At 43.1% G+C, this 19,057-nt stretch overlaps 1 protein-coding gene across 6 annotated transcripts in view; it reads left to right on the forward strand.

The window, feature by feature from the left end:
- FOXK1 (forkhead box K1) overlaps positions 1-18,747 on the forward strand; it is a 69,006-nt gene extending 50,259 nt beyond the window's left edge. For 3 of the 6 annotated variants that reach the window (XM_042853126.2, XM_065560149.1, XM_065560148.1), the window contains exons 3-9: positions 56-212; positions 1,437-1,583; positions 3,519-3,712; positions 5,889-6,055; positions 6,668-7,054; positions 9,596-9,820; positions 13,929-18,747. In XM_042853126.2, coding sequence (XP_042709060.1) covers positions 56-212; positions 1,437-1,583; positions 3,519-3,712; positions 5,889-6,055; positions 6,668-7,054; positions 9,596-9,820; positions 13,929-14,146 — 1,495 coding nt within the window. In that variant the 3' untranslated portion in view covers positions 14,147-18,747. The remainder of the gene's footprint in view (positions 1-55; positions 213-1,436; positions 1,584-3,518; positions 3,713-5,888; positions 6,056-6,667; positions 7,055-9,595; positions 9,821-13,928) is intronic. The other 3 variants (XM_005289197.5, XM_042853127.2, XM_065560147.1) reach the window with 3 other exon arrangements.
- Positions 18,748-19,057: the final 310 nt, after the last annotated feature.

Consider the following 19,057-nt stretch of genomic DNA (forward strand, 5'->3'; position numbering starts at 1 on the left):
GCTGTTAATAAATAACTGGAGATGGATGTCTCTGTCTCCTCTCTACCCCCTGCAGTGTTCCCAACTCCTGCCCGGCCAGTCCACGTGGCGCTGGATCCTCAGGATATCGCTTTGTTCAGAACATTACCTCGGACCTGCAGCTGGCAGCAGAGTACGCAGCGAAAGCAGCATCAGAGCAGCAGGCAGACACATCTGGCGGGGACAGCCCAAAGGTTCAGAGAAACATTATCTGCCCAGCAGTGCTTGGGGAGGTTTTCAGGCCTGGCAGTGTACTGTAGTTAAACAAGTCGAAAGATAATTTATCCATTGTACATGTGTGTTACGTATTTCCATTGGGATACTTAACACCCCTGAGGGTCACTGGGTCATCCCCCTCCGTGTCAGTCACTGGCTCCTGGATATCACCGCTAGGTTAGCTTCCCAAATTTATTTTCTGCATTCACTTAAAAGGTCAAGTTACAGGAATCTCTGCCTTTTTTGATGGACCATGCAGCCTGACATGCAGGTGTTTCCCCTAAGAAGTTATATATTGGAAGAGTATTAAAACCAAGGAGTTTTATTTTTCTTCTTTAATTAACAGCTCCACAGATGTACACAACACTTTGTAAAATACACTGGGGAATAAAAGACAGGGTCCCTGCCTTGAAGAGCTTGCTGTTTAACTCAGGCAGAATACACAGGCCTGCAGTTCAGGGACAAGAGGTGAGGAGAGCAGTGTAGAGAGGATTCGCTTTTAAAAACATAACAAACATAAGGAGGGAATTCAGTCTTGATGAAGTGCCCTGATACCTACCTTGAAGCTGTAGTTTCTCTCTTGGTAATGCTAGGTTTGGGATCTAGCAAGGGAGCACAATACTGGATAGCTATGAAGATTGAATTCTCCCCTAAACCAGGGTGGCTGTTCTTGGTGGAGATGCACTGATGGAGCAATGTGAGGAACTGGAAATAAACCTTTCTAGTGAATTTCTTCAAATTCTAGAAAGGAGGGGTCTCTCCTGGAGATGGTGGAGCAGGACCAAGTCATGCTTGGTGCTAGTGCTGGAAGCAGAACTGGGTGGAAAATTTAAAAAACCTAGCAAACCTTTGGAACTTTTTTCCAACCGAAAATATTGTTTGGTAGAAAGTTTAGCTATATCTAGAAAAAAGAACAACAGGAGTACTTGTGGCACCTTAGAGACTAACAAATTTATTAGAGCATAAGCTTTCGTGGACTACAGCCTGGACTACAGTCCACGAAAGCTTATGCTCTAATAAATTTGTTAGTCTCTAAGGTGCCACAAGTACTCCTGTTCTTCTTTTTGCGGATACAGACTAACACAGCTGCTACTCTGAAACCTATATCTAGAAGGCATTTAGTATCTGGCTTGTGTGTAAACTCCAGCGTAAGAATCCTTACTCCTGAAATTAAGCTTCCCCTGTTGTGTCCTCTCTTTTAGGATGAGTCCAAACCACCATATTCCTATGCTCAATTAATTGTGCAGGCCATATCTTCAGCCCAAGACAGGCAATTAACACTAAGTGGGATCTATGCCCACATCACCAAGCATTATCCATATTACAGGACTGCTGACAAAGGCTGGCAGGTGAGTTCTTGACACCTACAAATTTTGAAATTTCTATTAAAGTGCTTATCCTAAAAGGAAACACATTTGGTGAGGATCAGGGCACTGGGGTAGTGGGAAGCTGTTCCAGTCAATTTAGGGAATAATCAGTTTAATAACCTCACTTAAACTTTGTTTGTGGGCAGTGTTTGTAAAGGCTATTCTACGGAAACATTCAGGGGCCTCTGGTTTTCTAAGGCCCATCCTTACCACTCTTGTCATCCACCACGCCTGCATCTCTAGAGACATCTCCGACATGATTGTCATCCCCATTTTCATTTCCTTCCATGCCCTTGCTACCAGCAGCCACTTCATCAGTCTCATCTCCTCTGCTCTCACCCCATATCTATCTCTCTTCAAATCTTCCTTGACCCCTGAAAAATCTTGACTGTGTCCAGTTATTTAGGAAAAGGATGCTCTACGGACCTCTCCCTTTGCGATTGCACCACTTCAGCATGGCTGTCTACAATTCTGTGTTCTCCCTGCTTTTAATCACAGTAACCCTCCCGCTCTCTACGACTATTGCTTTCCTTTCCCAGAGTATGGTCACTCTACTATAGATACCATCATGGAGCGCTAAGGGTCTGACAACCACAAGCTGACCCCTTGTGTTGCACATCTGTGCATAGCATACTATTGGGGAAATCTCACCGGCTTCTCTGTACAATTTGTCCATAGCTGATAATGCTATGTCAGACTTGGATATTCAGCTGCGTGAGTGTCAGTTTTAATGTGTCAGTAGCCAGGGCTTCAGCCACACTCGCCCTTTCCCAGTGCCACACCTCTGAACTGGGTGTTGTCACTTCCAGGCACACAACACTGATGTATTGGAGAGTCACGGGCAGCTGCTGATTCCACTATCCACAGCTGGCTGGAGCAGCATGGCTGATCGCACTTGACAGTATAATCAGAATAAGTACATTCTGCCTGCCCAGTTTTCCCCTGCCCGATCAGTTGGAATGGAATTCTTCACTTCCCACCTTACCCTGCTCCACAGTGTTACCGTGCATTGTTAACCAGCTGCTGCATTGTACTGCAGAGACTGCTGCATTTCAGTGATGGGTGAAGTGGTCTCTCTATGTCCCTTTCTTCCCTACCAGCAGCGTTGTAAGGCTCTGTTTTGTAAAGCACATCTGTTGGTCTTTGAAAGCTGCTAGAGAAGCACAAAAATGGGGGAGGGAGGAAGAGGAATTAGAAATGATTTTATGCAATTGTGGGCTCACTGTGCCTTTCCTGCAACATAGCGGTGCTAAACCTAGTCAGTGATAGGACTGTTCCCTGAGAAATAGTTGTTGTTGTTGTTCCTATAGATGGGTAATCTCTACAGCACCCTACAGTGCTAGGTCTGTGCCAGACAGCTAATGGGTCCCTCCCAATATCTAGTCAGTCTAAAAAAATGTACTGGCCTGCTTTATGATTATTGTGATGTGGTGTGGCCTCTAGTGGTTCATGTTCGCACATGTGATCAATTTGCTGGTAGGCAGTGCAGCCAGGCCTGGCAGTTTTCCACTTGAAAACAAAAAGGCCATTTTTGAAGTGTGTTCTAGATGTTTACAATACACATCTCTTTTGTTTATGGTTTTCCAAAGCCCCCACTTCCATATCTTGCAGTGGAAGAGTTACTGCCCTCACTGGTTCTAGGAGTTGTTTCTAAGGGGCTGGTAACAGTACAGTGCCAGGCTAACCTATCTTCCTCCATAGTTAATGGAAACTCTGTATTTGTAACTTACGTAGCCAGATTTTTTTCTTATCACTTCCATTCCCCTTGTGAGTCTTGGTAGCTGGGTAGCTTGTTACTGTTTGTGGCAGAGATTCTGAAGGGGATGGATGTTACTCTTCTGGTCTGTGAAGTCTAGTTTGTCTGTCTTTGGTGTTTCCACATTGCATAATAATCAACTCATTCCTTGTTTCCTGCAGAACTCCATTCGGCACAACCTCTCCTTGAACCGTTACTTTATCAAAGTTCCACGCTCCCAGGAGGAGCCCGGAAAGGGCTCCTTTTGGCGAATCGACCCTGCCTCAGAAGCCAAGCTAGTCGAACAGGCATTCCGAAAACGGAGACAGAGAGGGGTGTCCTGTTTTCGAACCCCTTTTGGGCCCCTCTCCTCCAGGTAAGTTCAGGTCCCTTTTTATTTTTATTCTAAATCTGTAAATCTGTTTTGGTGTCATTTCATAGTGATGCAGAACTGTTCTCACAGGAGTAAGTGGCTTACTGTGCAAAGCCCTGCTGTTCATTTCTGAAGAGCTGGGTCCACATGTGGATTAGGTCGTAGGAGAAATCACTTGTGGTATTTAAACTAGTCTCTTTCAGAGAACATCACATCATTTGACATGATTCTCAGCAATGGAGTTGAAGGGATGTGGTATGGGACTAAATGAAACTGTCTCAGCCAGTGGTACGGGTGTGGAGGAGAAGCTGAGCACAGAGACTGTCTGGACTAATTGATTCTAGCTAGTGCAGTGTACCCTTTGCTCTTGCAGGGACCAAATTTTGTCTAAAAGTGGGTGAAAATAAGGGAAAATGAATAATAAAAAGGTGGCATCCACAATAGGGTGTGTGAGAGAGAAGGATATTGTTTATTGAATGTTAAGGAAAATGTGAGTCTCGTAGATAATACAGTTCTGTTTTATAGAAGGTGTGTGTGTGTGTGTGTGGGGGGGTGTTTTGTGTGTGTGTGTGTGTGTGTGTTAAAATGAATGCAAATAAAGTCAGGATCCCTCACCAGTTCAATGATATCTAGTTAATTTATTCAGGGAGATCCTACAGCTAAACATTACACCCAGTGAGTATAGTGTTAGAAATAACTTAAAAGACCCAGGAATTAGAAATCCATAAACCTCTCTGCTAAAATATTTATGCTAGGCTGCTAGTCCAGTGTACTGACGAGGGATTCTAGGAGTGACTTCAAAACTTTGTTGCTTTGGCTAGCTGGGTTTGGGAGTGTTGTGGTGGTAATTGCTTGAGGATTCAGTGTTCTTTGTACTCTTAAACTTTTCTAATGACTCAATCCAGAGTGTCAAAGTGTTCTCATTTAAGCCTGGTTACTTTCCCTGGTCAGAGGGGAAATGCAGTGCTTGTAGCTGGTCCCTGGGTTTATGAACAGTGACTCTCTTTAATGGTGCTTGTAATCTTGAGAATTCCCAACCTTTGTCATCCTGACAACTTGAAGATCACATTTGCATGAAAACTTTGTATCTGCTATAATTGCAAATAAAGTCTGTGATTCCTGTTACTTAAAATTAGCAAGAAATACATTTCTGCAGTGTACATTGTGCACTGGCAGCACGTAGTGGAGTTTCACTGTTTTCCCTCTCTCAGGACAGAAACAGTGGGAGAGGAGCCTTGGCTTCATCCCCCACATAACAGAAGATCAGAAAAACTCTCATATTAAACGTTTCATGTTTTGTTTAAATTGTAGCACGTACTAATCAAGGGACTGTCAAAAACAGGATTGAAAAACAAAAACCAACCAACCAAAACGTATCTTTTTTTTCTTTTTTTTTTTTTAAATCCATTTGAATGTGCCCATTTAGATTCAGATTTCGCCCTACTAAGAGTGGCATTGCTGCAAAGATGCCATGCTTCTGGCTTCATTGGAGGAAGTAGGACGGTAGAAACAGCACAAGAATGGTTTCTTAGTGCTGTGGAAGAATAGAAGCTCTTCTATTGAGGCAAAACGAACAGGAGTACTTGTGGCACCTTAGGGCTTGTCTATACTTACCGCGCTGGTTCGGCGGCAGGCAATCGAACTTCTGGGTTCGATTTATCGCGTCTAGTCTGGACGCGATAAATCGAACTCAGAAGTGCTCCCCGTCGACTCCGGTAATCCTGCTCGCCGCGAGGAGTACGCGGAGTCGACGGGGGGAGCCTGCCTGCCGGGTCTGGACGGCGGTAAGTTCGAACTAAGGTACGTCGACTTCAGCTACGTTATTCACGTAGCTGAAGTTGCGTACCTTAGTTCGATTGGGGGTTTAGTGTAGACCAAGCCTTAGAGACTAACAAATTTATTAGAGCATAAGCTTTCGTGGACTACAGCCCACTTCTTCGGATGCATCCTGTTCTTCATTTCAACAGGGGCAATGCACTTCATTTAATATTTGCATTAGAATATAAAAGAGGAAAGTGCCACAAGTACTCCTGTTCTTTTTGCGGATACAGACTAACACGGCTGCTACTCTGAAATCTATTGAGGCAGTAGATTTTGGAGATGCCTTTTGGTTCTCTGCTACTGCTTTATTGGCCAGCATGTATTCTTTTTACTCTGTTTGCACTGGTTTGTGTTTCAGGAGTGCCCCTGCCTCTCCTACTCATCCCGGCCTGCTGTCCCCTCACTCTAGTGGCCTACAGACTCCAGAGTGCCTGTCCAGGGAGGGCTCACCCATTCCACATGAACATGATTTTGCGTCAAAGTTAGCCTCTGTTCCAGAGTATCGATATTCACAAAGTGCGCCTGGTATGTAGTCCCTATTTTGCAGGAGAGTATGTTCATTGTGGTGGGAGGGTGTTCTGTATTTCAAATAAAGGCCTCATCTCTCCATACTTACCCTTTCCCCAGCCTCCAGTGGCTATATAGCTTTAGACGGTCTCTTTTTCTTATTAGCTTCAGCTTCATGGCAATGGGATGGGGAGTGGAGGGAGTCAATCTGAATGGGGATTTGGATCTGTCGTCACTCCTCTTCAGCTGTTTAGGTTGGTTGCTCTTTGGGGCTGCTGTCTGCACCCAGAGTTCCATGTGACCTGATAAGTTAAAAAGCAGAGGTTGAGTTTTTCACTCGTATGCTGGGAAAGGTGAAACTGCTGGGTGGTGATGTTAGGTCTGTATGAACCCCATGATTGTGCAACCCATTTAAAACCCTGCACTGTGTGTACACAGATTGCATACAAAAACTACACTCAAAATGTTTAGATTGCATAGCCAGCCACTCAAAAATTAGGAAATACAAGATTGAATGTTGTCTGAATAACTTTTTAATTCTTTTGCAAATACTGCGCTGCTCAGCATGATGTATTATTAGAAATGTCAAAGAAAATGAGTGCTCTAATATGCATATCTCTTCCATTTCAGGATCACCTGTCAGTGCCCAGCCGGTGATCATGGCTGTTCCTCCCCGGCCATCCACTCTAGTGGCAAAGCCGGTAGCTTACATGCCAATAGTGACTTCTCAACAGCCTTCTGGTCATGCAATCCATGTAGTGCAGCAAGCTCCCACTGTTACAATGGTCAGGGTTGTAACTTCCTCCTCAAGCTCCGCTAACGGATACATACTGACAAATCCGGGCCCAGCAAGCGGTGCTCATGAAGCAACAGGAACAGTGTTGGATTTGGCTGGTGATCATCGAGGTAGTCTGTTTCATTTCCCTCCCTACTTGACAAAGGAAGATTTGTCCGGACTTGTAGGGTTTTTCTGCACACCTATTGCACTCCCTGGGTGTTTAGCCCTTGACAAAAGAGGTCAGTCATAAGATACAATTTAAACTGGGTAAGAGCTTTTGCACTAGGTCTGCCTAGCAGTAAGCAGGAGAATTGAGCCGTGTGTGGCCTTTAGTTAGTAAAAATCTAGCTAGAATTTTACTGGTGACCAAAGCTGCATATATGGCTGTGAATATTTATTCTAGTTCTGGTGTTTCCCTACAATATGCTTGTGGACTGAGGCCCATTCTGATCAATTGGGTAAATTACCAAAAGGTATCTCTGTCCCAAACAAAACTCCCACCATCCCAAGGTATGCTTTTCTGTTTTGAAGGCTGAAGCTGTTTGTTTCAAGGTGACATTAATGGTAATTGAGACTCTGTGTCCTTTTTCTGTGGGTATGTAAAATTTATTCCAAGGGAGGAAAGGTGTAAGCCTCTGGAAATGAGTTTTGTAGAAGTGCATATAGTGTTTGTGATTAGAAGATTCCTCAAAAGCCAATTATTATAAGGATCACTTTATATCTTTTCAAACTGGCAACTCTGGCCTTAGTGAACTAAACCCTGAAAATACCTAATGTTCTATAAAAGGATCATTCTCTGTCTGCTTTCACTTGGGCAGTACCTCCTTTTCTGCAGCCTTTCTCATAATTGCATTATATTATTGTACATTTGTACAAGCACAATAAGAACAGTGAGTTTCATTGAGTGTTTATGTGCAGAAGAGTGATTTATTTGCTTACAAGCTGGAATGGAGAGGAGAGGGAGAGATAAAGACCCTCCCCAATAATAATATGGGACACTCAGCATTTGCTTTGGTGTTGGCTTGCTTTTGACCACCTTCAAACTCCCCTGAAGTTTTTGACCAGATCCCCTCTGTGCTTCTCCAGGCTTCCCAGCAGCAATCTCTGAGCTTGCCTACACTTGTAACGGTACAGTAGTACAGCCTCAGCACTTCAGTGTAGATGCTACATGCGCCGACAGGAGGGGTTCTCATGTTGGCTAGGCAATCCACCTCTCCAAGAGGTGGTAGCTAGGTTAGTGGAAGAATTCTTCTGCCGACCTACCACACTCTACACCGAGGGTTAGGTCAGCTTAACTGCGTCGCTGTGGGGTATGGATTTTTCACACCCCTGAGAGATGTAGCCAGGTTGACCTAACTTCTTAGTGTAGAGCAGGTTTCTGTCTCTCTGACCCTCTGCCATCCCTAGATCCTCTTCCCCCTCCTTCCCCAGCTCCACTCCTCATTCCGACATTCTGATACCTTGCCCGAGCTCTCCTCTCCTGTTCTGCCATGTCTCCCTTGTTTCTCTAATGTTAAGATGGGGAAGAGAAGGGGGATGCTGGGGTGGTCCTACTGAATCAGCTTCTTCACTTCCTGCCTGCCTGGGCAGGCATCACTCCTTTTCTCCTCCTCTCAGAGTTGGCTGGAGAGGTCAGGCAATGCGCTGAGTCAGCTGCAGAGAGGAATCTCAGTTGCAGCCTTCGGCTGGCCAGCAAAGGGACACGGTTGCTCCTTGAGGCTTCCTGGCAGCTTCTCCCTGCCTGTTGAGCAGATCAGTTAAGGTGGGGGAGTGAGGAGGAAGGTTTTAAACACTGCCACACTAAAACAGCAGCATCAGTCCAGGCACTGCCCCCTTTCTGCTGGTTCCTTCCCCTATCCTTCACAGCTAGTTGAAAGTTGTGCACGAAGGCAGGTTAAAATTGGAGGGGACTGCTTCCTCTCCACTCCCTTGTGATCTCACCCAAGTGTAGGCATGAGAGCAAGCTGTCCCTAACTCCACAAACACTTGGGCTGTTTGATACTGTTATGGTTCCTTCCCTGTTGTGGTTAGCTGAGGCTCAGGGTGGTTGATGTACAGGCAGGGAACTCTCATAGTCTAGTTTTCACAGACTGTATCCATGCCATGTTATGTTATGTAGTAACATGCAGATAAGGAAAAGAACGATGGGGAGAACCTTTTTATGCCTCAGAATGACATGTTTATAACCTTGTTTCTTAGTTGGCCTGCTTGTGCCCTAGAGGAAGTCTATATCTGACATTGGTAAATAGTTGTGTAGATATTTTTGTTTTAGGTAAGGTAAGAAAACTTGTGGAGTTAATGAAAAATCATGACTGGATGTCTTGAAATGCTTCAGAATAACCATTTGTTCCTCATAGGTAGTAACCCTTCCCCATGCTTATATCACTGATTGCAGTGTTCTTTCTCTAATGAGCTAGGTGAGTCAGTCTTCCCTGGAGAGCCTGATCCTGCATAAAGATTTCTGGGTACTTCACGTCTCCCAGGATCAGGCCCATACCAGTCAGCCATGTCCTCAACCCCTTCTTATTTTGGAGCCCAAATGTGTTACTCTGAGACTCCTCTGCATTGACCTGAGAAATGATGCTTCCCATTCCCATGAGATATTGATTTGTGGGATTTATCAAACACAAATGATTTGGTTGTGTCTGGATACTTTGGCTGTATGTGCTTGGGTATTTTCATTTTGTCTAATCTTGGGGTATGTATTATTGCTAGCATATTAATGAAAATGAAGCCTACTCATGGTGAATGATTCTCCTTTCTGTTTAATGTCCAAACAGGCATGGATGAGAAACCAACAATTGCGTTTGCCACAATACCCACTGCCAGTCGAGTCATTCAAACAGTTGCCAGTCAGATGGCTCAAGGTGTCCCAGGGCAAACTGTTACCATCCTTCAGCAGGCAACTCCAGTGACCATTGGACAACACCAACTACCTGTTCGGGCAGTAACACAAAATGGGAAGCATGCCATCCCCACCAACAGCATCACCGGCAGTGCTTATGGTATGGCTTTCCTTTATGGCTGTGTGCCCGATCACCTGATGTAGTTTCACATGCACTGCAAACTCTACAGTTATACTACACATAGGTCCTGACATCTGAGTTTTCCCATACATCCAATTTGAAATATGTGTGCAAGATGTGTATTGTGCAAAATTTTGCACCACTAAATAACAAAGTTTTTCTTCCCCAGCCTTAGTGCTCTAAGTGCTTGCTCCATTCTTTCTCTTCCACCTCCAGTTCTGCTCATTTGCCTCTGGGGGGGTAAAAGCTCTGCCATCTTTAACAACATAGAACCATAGAACTGGAAGGGACCTTGAGAGGTCTTCCAGTCCAGTCCCATGCACTCAAGACAAGTCTAAGTATTAGCTACACCATCTCTGACGGGTTTTTGAAGATTTTTAAGAGCAGGTTAGACAATAACAGAAATTCTACAACCTCCCTAGGCAATTTATTCCAGTGCTTAACTACCCTGACAGGAAGTTTTTCCTAGTGTCCAACCTAAACTGCCCTTGCTGCAATTTAAGCTCATTGCTTCTTGTCTTATCCTCAGAGGTTAAGGAGAACAATTTTTCTCCCTCCTCCTTGTAATGACATTTTATATACTTGAAAACTGTTATCATGTCTGCCCCTCAGTCTTCTCTTCTTCAGACTAAACAAACCCATTTTTTTTTTTTTCAATCTTCCCTCATAGGTCATGTTTTCTAGACCTTTAATTTTTGTTGCTCTTCTCTGGACTTTCTCCAATTTGTCCACATCTTTCTTGATATGTGGTGCCCAGAACTGGACACAGTACTCAAGGTGAGGCCACATCAGTGCAGAAGAGAGTAGAAGAATTACTTCTCGTGTCTTGCTTACAACACTCCTGCTAATACATCCCAGAATGATGTTTGCTTTTTTTGCAACAATGTTACACTGTTGACTCATATTTAGCATGTGATCCACTATGACCCGCACATCTGTTTCCACAGTATTCCTTTCTAGGCAGTTATTTTCCATTTTGTATGTGTGCAACTGATTGTTCCTTCCTAAGTGGAGTACTTTGCATTTGTCCTTATTGAATTTCATCCCATTTACTTCAGACCATTTCTCCAACATCACCTCTGCAGAGTCCAGTCCCTTTTTATGTCCTTGGCAATGCATCTGTCTGTCCCGTCCCCATCTTCCTTTAGTCTCTGTTCCATCTAGGGTTAGCTTCTTTTCAACAAATAAATGTGGCCTTACTTGAGCCCATTTTCTCTTACTTTGGCTTTTCTTGCTGTGGAAAAAGTAGAAATGTTATGTAATGTTTTTTATGAATTCTGCACTTGGCATTGCTAAAGGGTTAGACCTGCTCTTGGGGTAGAACAGGAGACATGCGGGGTGTGAGACACACCTTGGGTCTTGGTGGAGAGAATGGGGTATTTAAAAAACTGATTGAAACCGTCCCAGCTCAATGGAGGATTTAGAGAGACAATGAGAAACCCCAGCAACTGAACAATCAACAATTGACAGCAGGCAACTCCAGCAGGTGGGGTATGTGAACTCAGCATGGCTCTGCCTGAGAGGCGACAGGATGGGGATAAGAGTTGTTTTTTGGAAGAGGCCAGACAGTTCTCACCTGGGACTGACAAAGGGACAGAGACCCTGAAATGGAATCCAGAGCAGCTTGGCTGGTGGATAGCACTGGCTTGGCCAGATGGACTATGTCTTAACCTTTTTCTCTAGGCTAACCTAGGGACTTGCAATGCTTTGTTCCAGTTGACTAATAAGTCCTACTCTGTTTTGGAAAAGCCTCCTGGTGTCACTGCAAATACATGTTGAGGTGCATTAGCCTGCGAAGAGGCTCAGTCTTGGAGGCAATGAGGCTGTGTGGCCTACTGTGAAGAAAGAGTAGGATCAGTTGGAGGTCTGGCACACTGAAGGGTTCCTCCTATGGATCCGTGACATTTGCCAGTCAACCCTTGCCCTCAATATTGCATAATAAATCTTCCCTGGTGCTCTTAGGACACCACTAAATCCCCAACTCTGTTCTCAGAAAATCCTTTTCTCCATAGCTAAATGTCTCACCTCCAGTCTCTTCTCACTCATCAAAGTCTTGGGGAAAGAACCAGTACTATGGTGCACGGTTTTGTCTCATAGAAATGTAGAGGGCCTACTGGATCTTCTACATCAATGCAGGATTGTTTCATATAGGATATTTTCTAGTAATTAGTCCAGTCTGGTTTCCCTTGGGAGGGTATTCTTGTGCTTCCTCGGGACATTAGGTATTGTCACTTTAAGGGTAATGACTGGTGGTGGCAGAACCCTAAAACTTTGAGTTATTGCCTTCCCTTCTTATGAAATCAGAAGAGTCCCAGCACCTCCACCCTGCCCCTTCAGGCAGTCAGAACGGAAGACTTTGTCTGGATTTGTGTTGGCTTTCTTACAGCATCTTTTGGGTTGTCCTATGAGTTATTTCTTTGTTTTAGTCCACTGCTGGATGAAGGCTTCCTGCCACTTTCTTTGATTTTTTTTTTTTTATTTATTTAACCTTTCCCATCAGAGTTCTACCTAGTTTTACCTTGTCCAGTAATGGAAAACTGTAATGAGTAGTTGTAATGTCTTAGATGTATAAAACTGTTAAATAAGAAGAATAGAGATTAAAAATAAATGGAGCTGATATTATCCTGCAGTAGCATGAGACTGATGTAGAGTAGGACATTTGATTGCTAATTATTCTTCATTTATGCGTAAGGCACTCTGAAATCACTAAAATTTGTTTCACTCTTTTTTGTAATCCGATGCGATTAGAATCCTTCCGATGACACCACAGCTTTCCGGTTTAAGTGGTGCTAGATTCTCTCTGCAGAGGATGCAGAGCTTGTATCTTTCTGACGCACTTCACTATGCGCAGCTGAAAAACATAGTTTCTTCTCTTAGGCTGTCTCGGTTTTTAACATTTGTTTCCCAGTCTGGGGTTTTCTCCTCTTAGAATACCGAGAAGGCTTTTCTGAATAGTGGTCAGCAGTTTTCTCTCATCCAACCCTGACAGTCTTCTCTTTTCTCATCCTCTTGACCTTACTGGTGCATGGCATTCTTCGCAATGGCCTGGTGTAGTTTGCTGGACTCTGAAGGACATTGTTCTGGTTCCATTACTACTTACCCCTGTGCTCCTTTTTGTGCCGCTAGCAGTGGACACTCCTGTATTGTTAACTCTTACCATGTTGATGTCCCTCATGGTTTGGCCGTCTTTATCAATGTGAAGCTATTTTACACTTTTGCTAAGGTATAAGCATATTCTGTTGCTGTGACTTTAAACTGTAGAAATTTCTACTCAGTAACAGAACTCTTGAGACTTTGTAAACTGGAGGTAGGATTACCTTATTTGCCATTTCTTTACTATTGTGAGAGTTTTTGTCTAGTTCTTGGGAGCCAGGAACTCCTGGGTTCTAATCTCAGCTCTGACAGGGACTCTCTCTGTGGCCTGAGGTAAGTCATTTAACCTCTTTGCCTCAGTTTCTAGCCTGTAAAATGGATATAATACTCATCTACCGCCCACATTAATATTCTGGTTGTAATCCAGTTCCCAGTAGACAGGGTGTTGGCTTTCTTGTTGGCAATCTCAGTAGAAGCGCCCAGCTTTGAATGGGCCATGGAGACTAAACTACCCACACGCCCCTAGCAGTGGTCCGTCCAGGTCAGCATGCTGGTATGGCAGCTTGGGAGAAGCTTTTGATTGTGGTGCTCCATGCAGTAAGTACAGAGCTTCGGTCTCATAGACTATGGATGCAGAATTTTTCAGTCATGGGTTAGGGGTTAAAACACAAGAGTGGGAGCTTTCCTAGCTGGAGACAATTCCTTAGCTCATTGGTGTACAGGTTTATTTATGAAATGATGTATAAAGCATTTTGAGAACTTTCAATGGAAGGTGCTAGGGAAGGAAGAGCAAGGATTAATGTTCTTAAATTCACACAGGAGTTAAATTCAGAAAAAGTTAGTTAATGTTTGTAAAGCACATCTGAAGGTGACAGTTGCATATCTCCAGTATGATTGCTCTCCAGTGTAATTTACTTCTGTCTTTCCTAGACTTGCAAATGTTGTTTAGATTTTTGGCTGAATTAACACTTTTTTTTTCTCTCCCACTCCCCAGCTCTCACAAATCCGCTACAGCTCCTTGCAGCCCAGGCTAGCTCATCCACTCCCGTTGTGGTCAGCCGGATATGCGAGGCAGCGACTGAAGACCCTGCACCACCCTCGGGTGAGCCAGATGTAAAAAAACCCCGGATGGAAGAGTCCAGCGGAGCAGTCCAGGCTCAAACTGGAGTCATCACGTCCACAGCGCCGCAAGGACAGGCAACCAGTGAATGACGAATCGGTGGGAGGATAGTAGGAATGTAGGTGGGGCAGCGGCATGAGCCTCGAAAGCAATTTTCAAAGAAAAGAAAAACCACAACTGTAAGAACAGCTTGAAATTTAGAGAATTACGAGCTCTTTTTAAAATTACATTTTAAAGGGCAGGTCAACAACAGTTCTTAGAATTTCGAGATGCTAAAAAGAATGAAAAAGAATCCTCCCAACTACCTGTACCTGGAACTCAGTTCTGCCTTTACTTATGGGATATTTTTCCTCTTTTTAGATTAAAAAAAAAAAATACAGACAACTGATTGTATGACTGCTGGGATATTTTTTTTTTTTTTTAATCTCCTTCCCTTTGGGATGGGAGTTACAGTTCAGCATCTAAAGGAATGTATCACAGACACATCTGCTCTCTGGGAGGAAGGCTGATCATCTCTGATGCCTTGCTATTCTGCCTCTCGGAGCTTCAAAACATAAGACCATTTAAAAGGGCCACCCAAGAAGATTTAGAAGGATGGGCACAGCTTCTTGTAGGAACAGCATTAAAGTAACATGATACCAAACTGGGGGGAAAAGGCAGACTTTTTTTAAACAAACCCACCCCTGCAAAACATCATTATATCCATGTTTGTTTATATGGGGATTTGGGAGGGGGAGCTACAGGGCTCAACCAGATGGATCTTCAAAATATGGTTTCTGTCCATTCCCTTTGAGGGAAAGTGAGAAGATGGACGAGCAGCATTAATCTATTTCTTTTAAAGAAAAGATAAAAAAACAAAAAGGGGTGGGTTGTCCTCAGACTGATTTCTCACAGTTATTCATCATCCGCTTATGAATTTACGGCAAAATATCATAGTGACGGAACATGTGAGAAAGGGCATCTTTGAAAGATTCTGTGTATATTTGGTTTTTTAGTTGTTCATATGTCCCCCTGCTTCTGGGGCAATATGGTTTATTCATAACATCCTAGAATGAAACTACCATCACCTTTCCTGTGAACCCAAGGGGCAAATGGTTAGCCTTCTGCATCAAAGTGGTTTTGTCAGTCCTTTCTGGCAGTACGACCCTCTGGCCTGAAGACCAGATGGCTTAAGGTCAACAGCCCAGCGCCAGATTGAAACTTGGAAGTGGATTTCAGCAGGTGTCCCATGGTGTGAAGCTGAGACAGTGAGGTTAAATTCCAGGGGTGAGGGCCAGTGGGGATTATAGACAGTATTGAGAATGAATCTCATAAACTAATGCAAACCAAGAGAACAGAGGCCTCGCATTTTCTACATGAAAACTGTCAATTCCTGTTTTTAAAACAGGATTTTGAGGTTTTCCTTTGCTCCCCAACACATGCCCTCCCAATGATCTAGTTAGACAAAGGAACAGGAGTCAATTGCATTTGTTAGGACTGGCCAGTAGTCAAGATAATTTCCTTTTAAATACATATTTGTTTTAATTTAGCAGTTGGATAAATCATGTTCTTTTCATAATGTACTAAAAAAAAAACCCAGTGCAGACCCAGTATCCCTACAGATTTCTGAGACACTCGAAGCAGTTGGGGAGTGGGTGCTGTGCATGGCATGAATTGTGGTTGAGGAAACAGGATCACCCTCTTTTCAGCCCCCAGTTAATCAGTTGTTAGTTTTTACAATACAACCCCTTCTGCTATCTTCTGTTTAAACACCAAAGACGTTTCTTAACTTAAAGATCCTGATAGCTTTGGAAATGGGAAAAGTAAGCTAGCAATAATGGAGCATGTGTCTTCTTTCTAGGGATCTGTCTGTCCTTTCTGCTTCCACTGATGTAGTGCAGTGTTGTCATCTTGCTGTTAAATCCAAACTGACAGTGCTGTTACGGAGCAGAGTGCAGTGAGCAGCAAGCTCAGTGTGGAACTTTTAATGGGACGGATTTCTCCAAGATACAGCAAATGAGACCATTCATACCCGGTACACATGGCAGATCACCGGTGTTAAGGAGCAAAGCAGAGCTGATGAATTTCTTCTAGCATCTTAGGGAGGAGGCAAATGTAGTAGTAGTAGTAATGCCTAACTGCAAACAGGTGACATTACTTCTCTTCTAGGTTTCCTTTCTCTTTGCCAGTCCCATTCCCTGTGACTGAGATCCACTTTCTATATGAAAGCTGAGCAAGTTTGTTTTTGCCTCACGAAAACAAATTTCTCGCAGTTTATAAAAGAGGAGAAAATTCCTGGGGGACATGGTTTAGGTGACAGCATTGAAAACAGTGATGCATCTACAGCTTGACCATTCTAATTTATCTGTACGTTGGTGGCAGTGAGTGGACAGATTCTCTGGATTTTAGTGCATAGAATTGATTTCTGAAATCCGGTGGCGGCTGTTGTAATTTGCCTAATAGTCACAGTCAGCCAATCAGCAACTTTGCACCTATTCTTCTGGTGGGTGGCTAAGTCTGGGTTTTTAACAGTAGTCAGCTGATGTAACTTTGCTCAAAGCCAGGATTCTAAGAGGAGACTATTAGCACAGACTAAGAAATAGGGCACAATGATGAGAATATAGCACAGTTTGTTTGTTTGCTCCTACAGCCAGTCAGTAATGTCAGGTGAACGGTACTTTGAATTTCAGCAAATCCCCAGAAAGAACTATGAGGCTGGGAATCCTTTGTTTAAGGAAGGCTTTTTAAGTCTTGTAACAGGTCAGGTGAGCAAATGCTGGATGAGTGACAAACGAAAAACATTGTTTGGGCTCAGATGGTTGCTTCTCCTTGAAAATGTCCATAAATAGGACCATACCATAAGCTGCTGTAAATCACATAGATCTATTGAAATCAATGGAGACTTGCAGACTTACAGCAGGTGAGTGTTTCCACAGATCAGTTGCTGGGTTATAAACATGCCTTTTAAAATGTACAGATTTTAAAGTGTGCATATTTGCCCCTCCAGCATTCAGGGCAGTGTAACGTTTTCCAGGCTCTCCTTTGTGGCTCAGAACACCTGCTGGTCAAGTTGCTAGTTGAAGATAATTGAATGTACTTATCACCAGTTACATGTTCACTGGTTCCACTTGCAAAACCCCAGAATCTTTAGTTTATCCGAGTAGTGTTTTCTGCCTCCTCCCTCACCAGTCTGGTATATTCACTTTCCATTCTAGGAAGCAGCCATGCCACTTTCCCAGCCTTTTAGTTGGCGCTTGGCTAGTGTTGGACCCACACTAAAAAAAATAGCACTTCTTACCCCAAATCTTGTAGAGCCTATGGAAAAGTGTTCTCCTTCCTTATTTGTAGCAGCTGATAAGAGTATTTATACCTACTTTCAGGCCTCCCAAGTGGTTCTCTAGCATGCTGCCAGTTCTAAAAAGCCACTCAGCTAAAACACTGCTGTTCCTAATGAAAATTCCTCGGCAGAATTTCCTCTTAAAAAGGGCAAATTATAGATATTGGCGATTGAAACAACCTAATATGTTGTCTAATCCATCCCTGTCAAGGCAAGATTGTTGCAAAGCCAGAAGCAAGTGTTCTTCCCTGTTACATGCTTTTTCAAACCTTAAAAGTAAGTAAATAAAAAGGGAAACTTAAATGCATGAGTAAGATAAATTTGTCTTGTTTACACACACTAGAAACTAAGCTTAGGAAAATATCCAGCTTTATTAAATAAACCGTATTGGATCGGAATAACCATTTATTAAAATCCAGTTTGTAAACAAACTTAAGAAATCAATAACAAAAATAGGGATGTGATGGAAATAATGACTATCTGTCTCTGCTGTTCAGTTAGTGGTGATAAAGTTATGCACCATTCCATGCTTGCAACTTCACAGCTATAATTTCTAAATGAAATATGCATCAATAACCTAAATTCTTGTAGTGGTTGTCCTCTCTCTTGCTGTCTTTTCCCCTTCCTGTTGCTAATCATAGTCCATACTCAGCTGATGGGGTATAACCAATACGGAGGAAATGGGTTGTGACGTTTCTTGGTTATTGGAATGCAGAACTTGGGCTGGAAATGTTGGTGATAAGATGAACTGAAACCATATTTGAGTTCGAGGCTTGTTGACCCTTCTTTTCTAGATGAAAGTGATTTCATTGGAGAATATTTTCCCTGTGCACTCCAACTGATGCCGTATTGAAAACAACAGATGCTTTCTTTTCTTTTAACAACCTCCCCTTTTTGGGTGGTTTGTTGCTAGTGACTGTCAGACCCAGGCCTAGTCCCATGAATTCTCCTACATTTTTGCACCAAATTTCTGTTGCATTTCAGACGACTGTGATTACTGTGCTGTCCCTTGGCTTCAGCAGGCATCCTTGGAGATGGAATCCAGTGCAACTCCAAGGTCATTTGAATTACAAGTGGCCATTTCATTCCCCCCTCTTCCCTCCCCCCGGTCTGTCTATGTGAAGGTGCTCCTACATTCTGGCATACTTGAATGTGACCTCCCATACTTGGTTACCTTTGCAGAATAATATTGAATTGTTTTAGTGATGGACTTGAAACTAAGAAAATGTTATCCCCAAAGAATTCCCAGGAATCATACAAAAAACTGTATCTGCCTTTTAAACTCCCCTTTCTATTTGAAAATGGGAGCTACTAATTTTTGTGTAAGGTTGCAACATTAAAAAAATTAAATGAATTTTTCTGTTGAAACTTTAAAAAGTCTGTTTACCTTTCAGCCCGTTTTTTCTTGTTTCTTCCAGTTGCTAGTTAAACTACACCACACGTTCTACACAAGGTATTAACTCCACAGGCTTTCTCTCCTGGGTATTATAAATGATTATGGAAACAGCTGGGATAAGGATACAGAGTAAGGTCTTAAACTAAAGGGACATTTAAGTTTGATTATCAGAAACTCCCAGTTGTTCAGAACAGGGTCATATCCCCTTCATCTATTAATTGTATTGAAAAACCCTTGATTATTTTCCCCAAAACTTCAATTATCTGAAATTGAGCATCTCTTACAATATTT

This window comes from Chrysemys picta, chromosome 10 (genome assembly GCF_011386835.1).
Source record: "Chrysemys picta bellii isolate R12L10 chromosome 10, ASM1138683v2, whole genome shotgun sequence".
In the NCBI taxonomy this organism is placed as follows: Eukaryota; Metazoa; Chordata; order Testudines; family Emydidae; genus Chrysemys; species Chrysemys picta.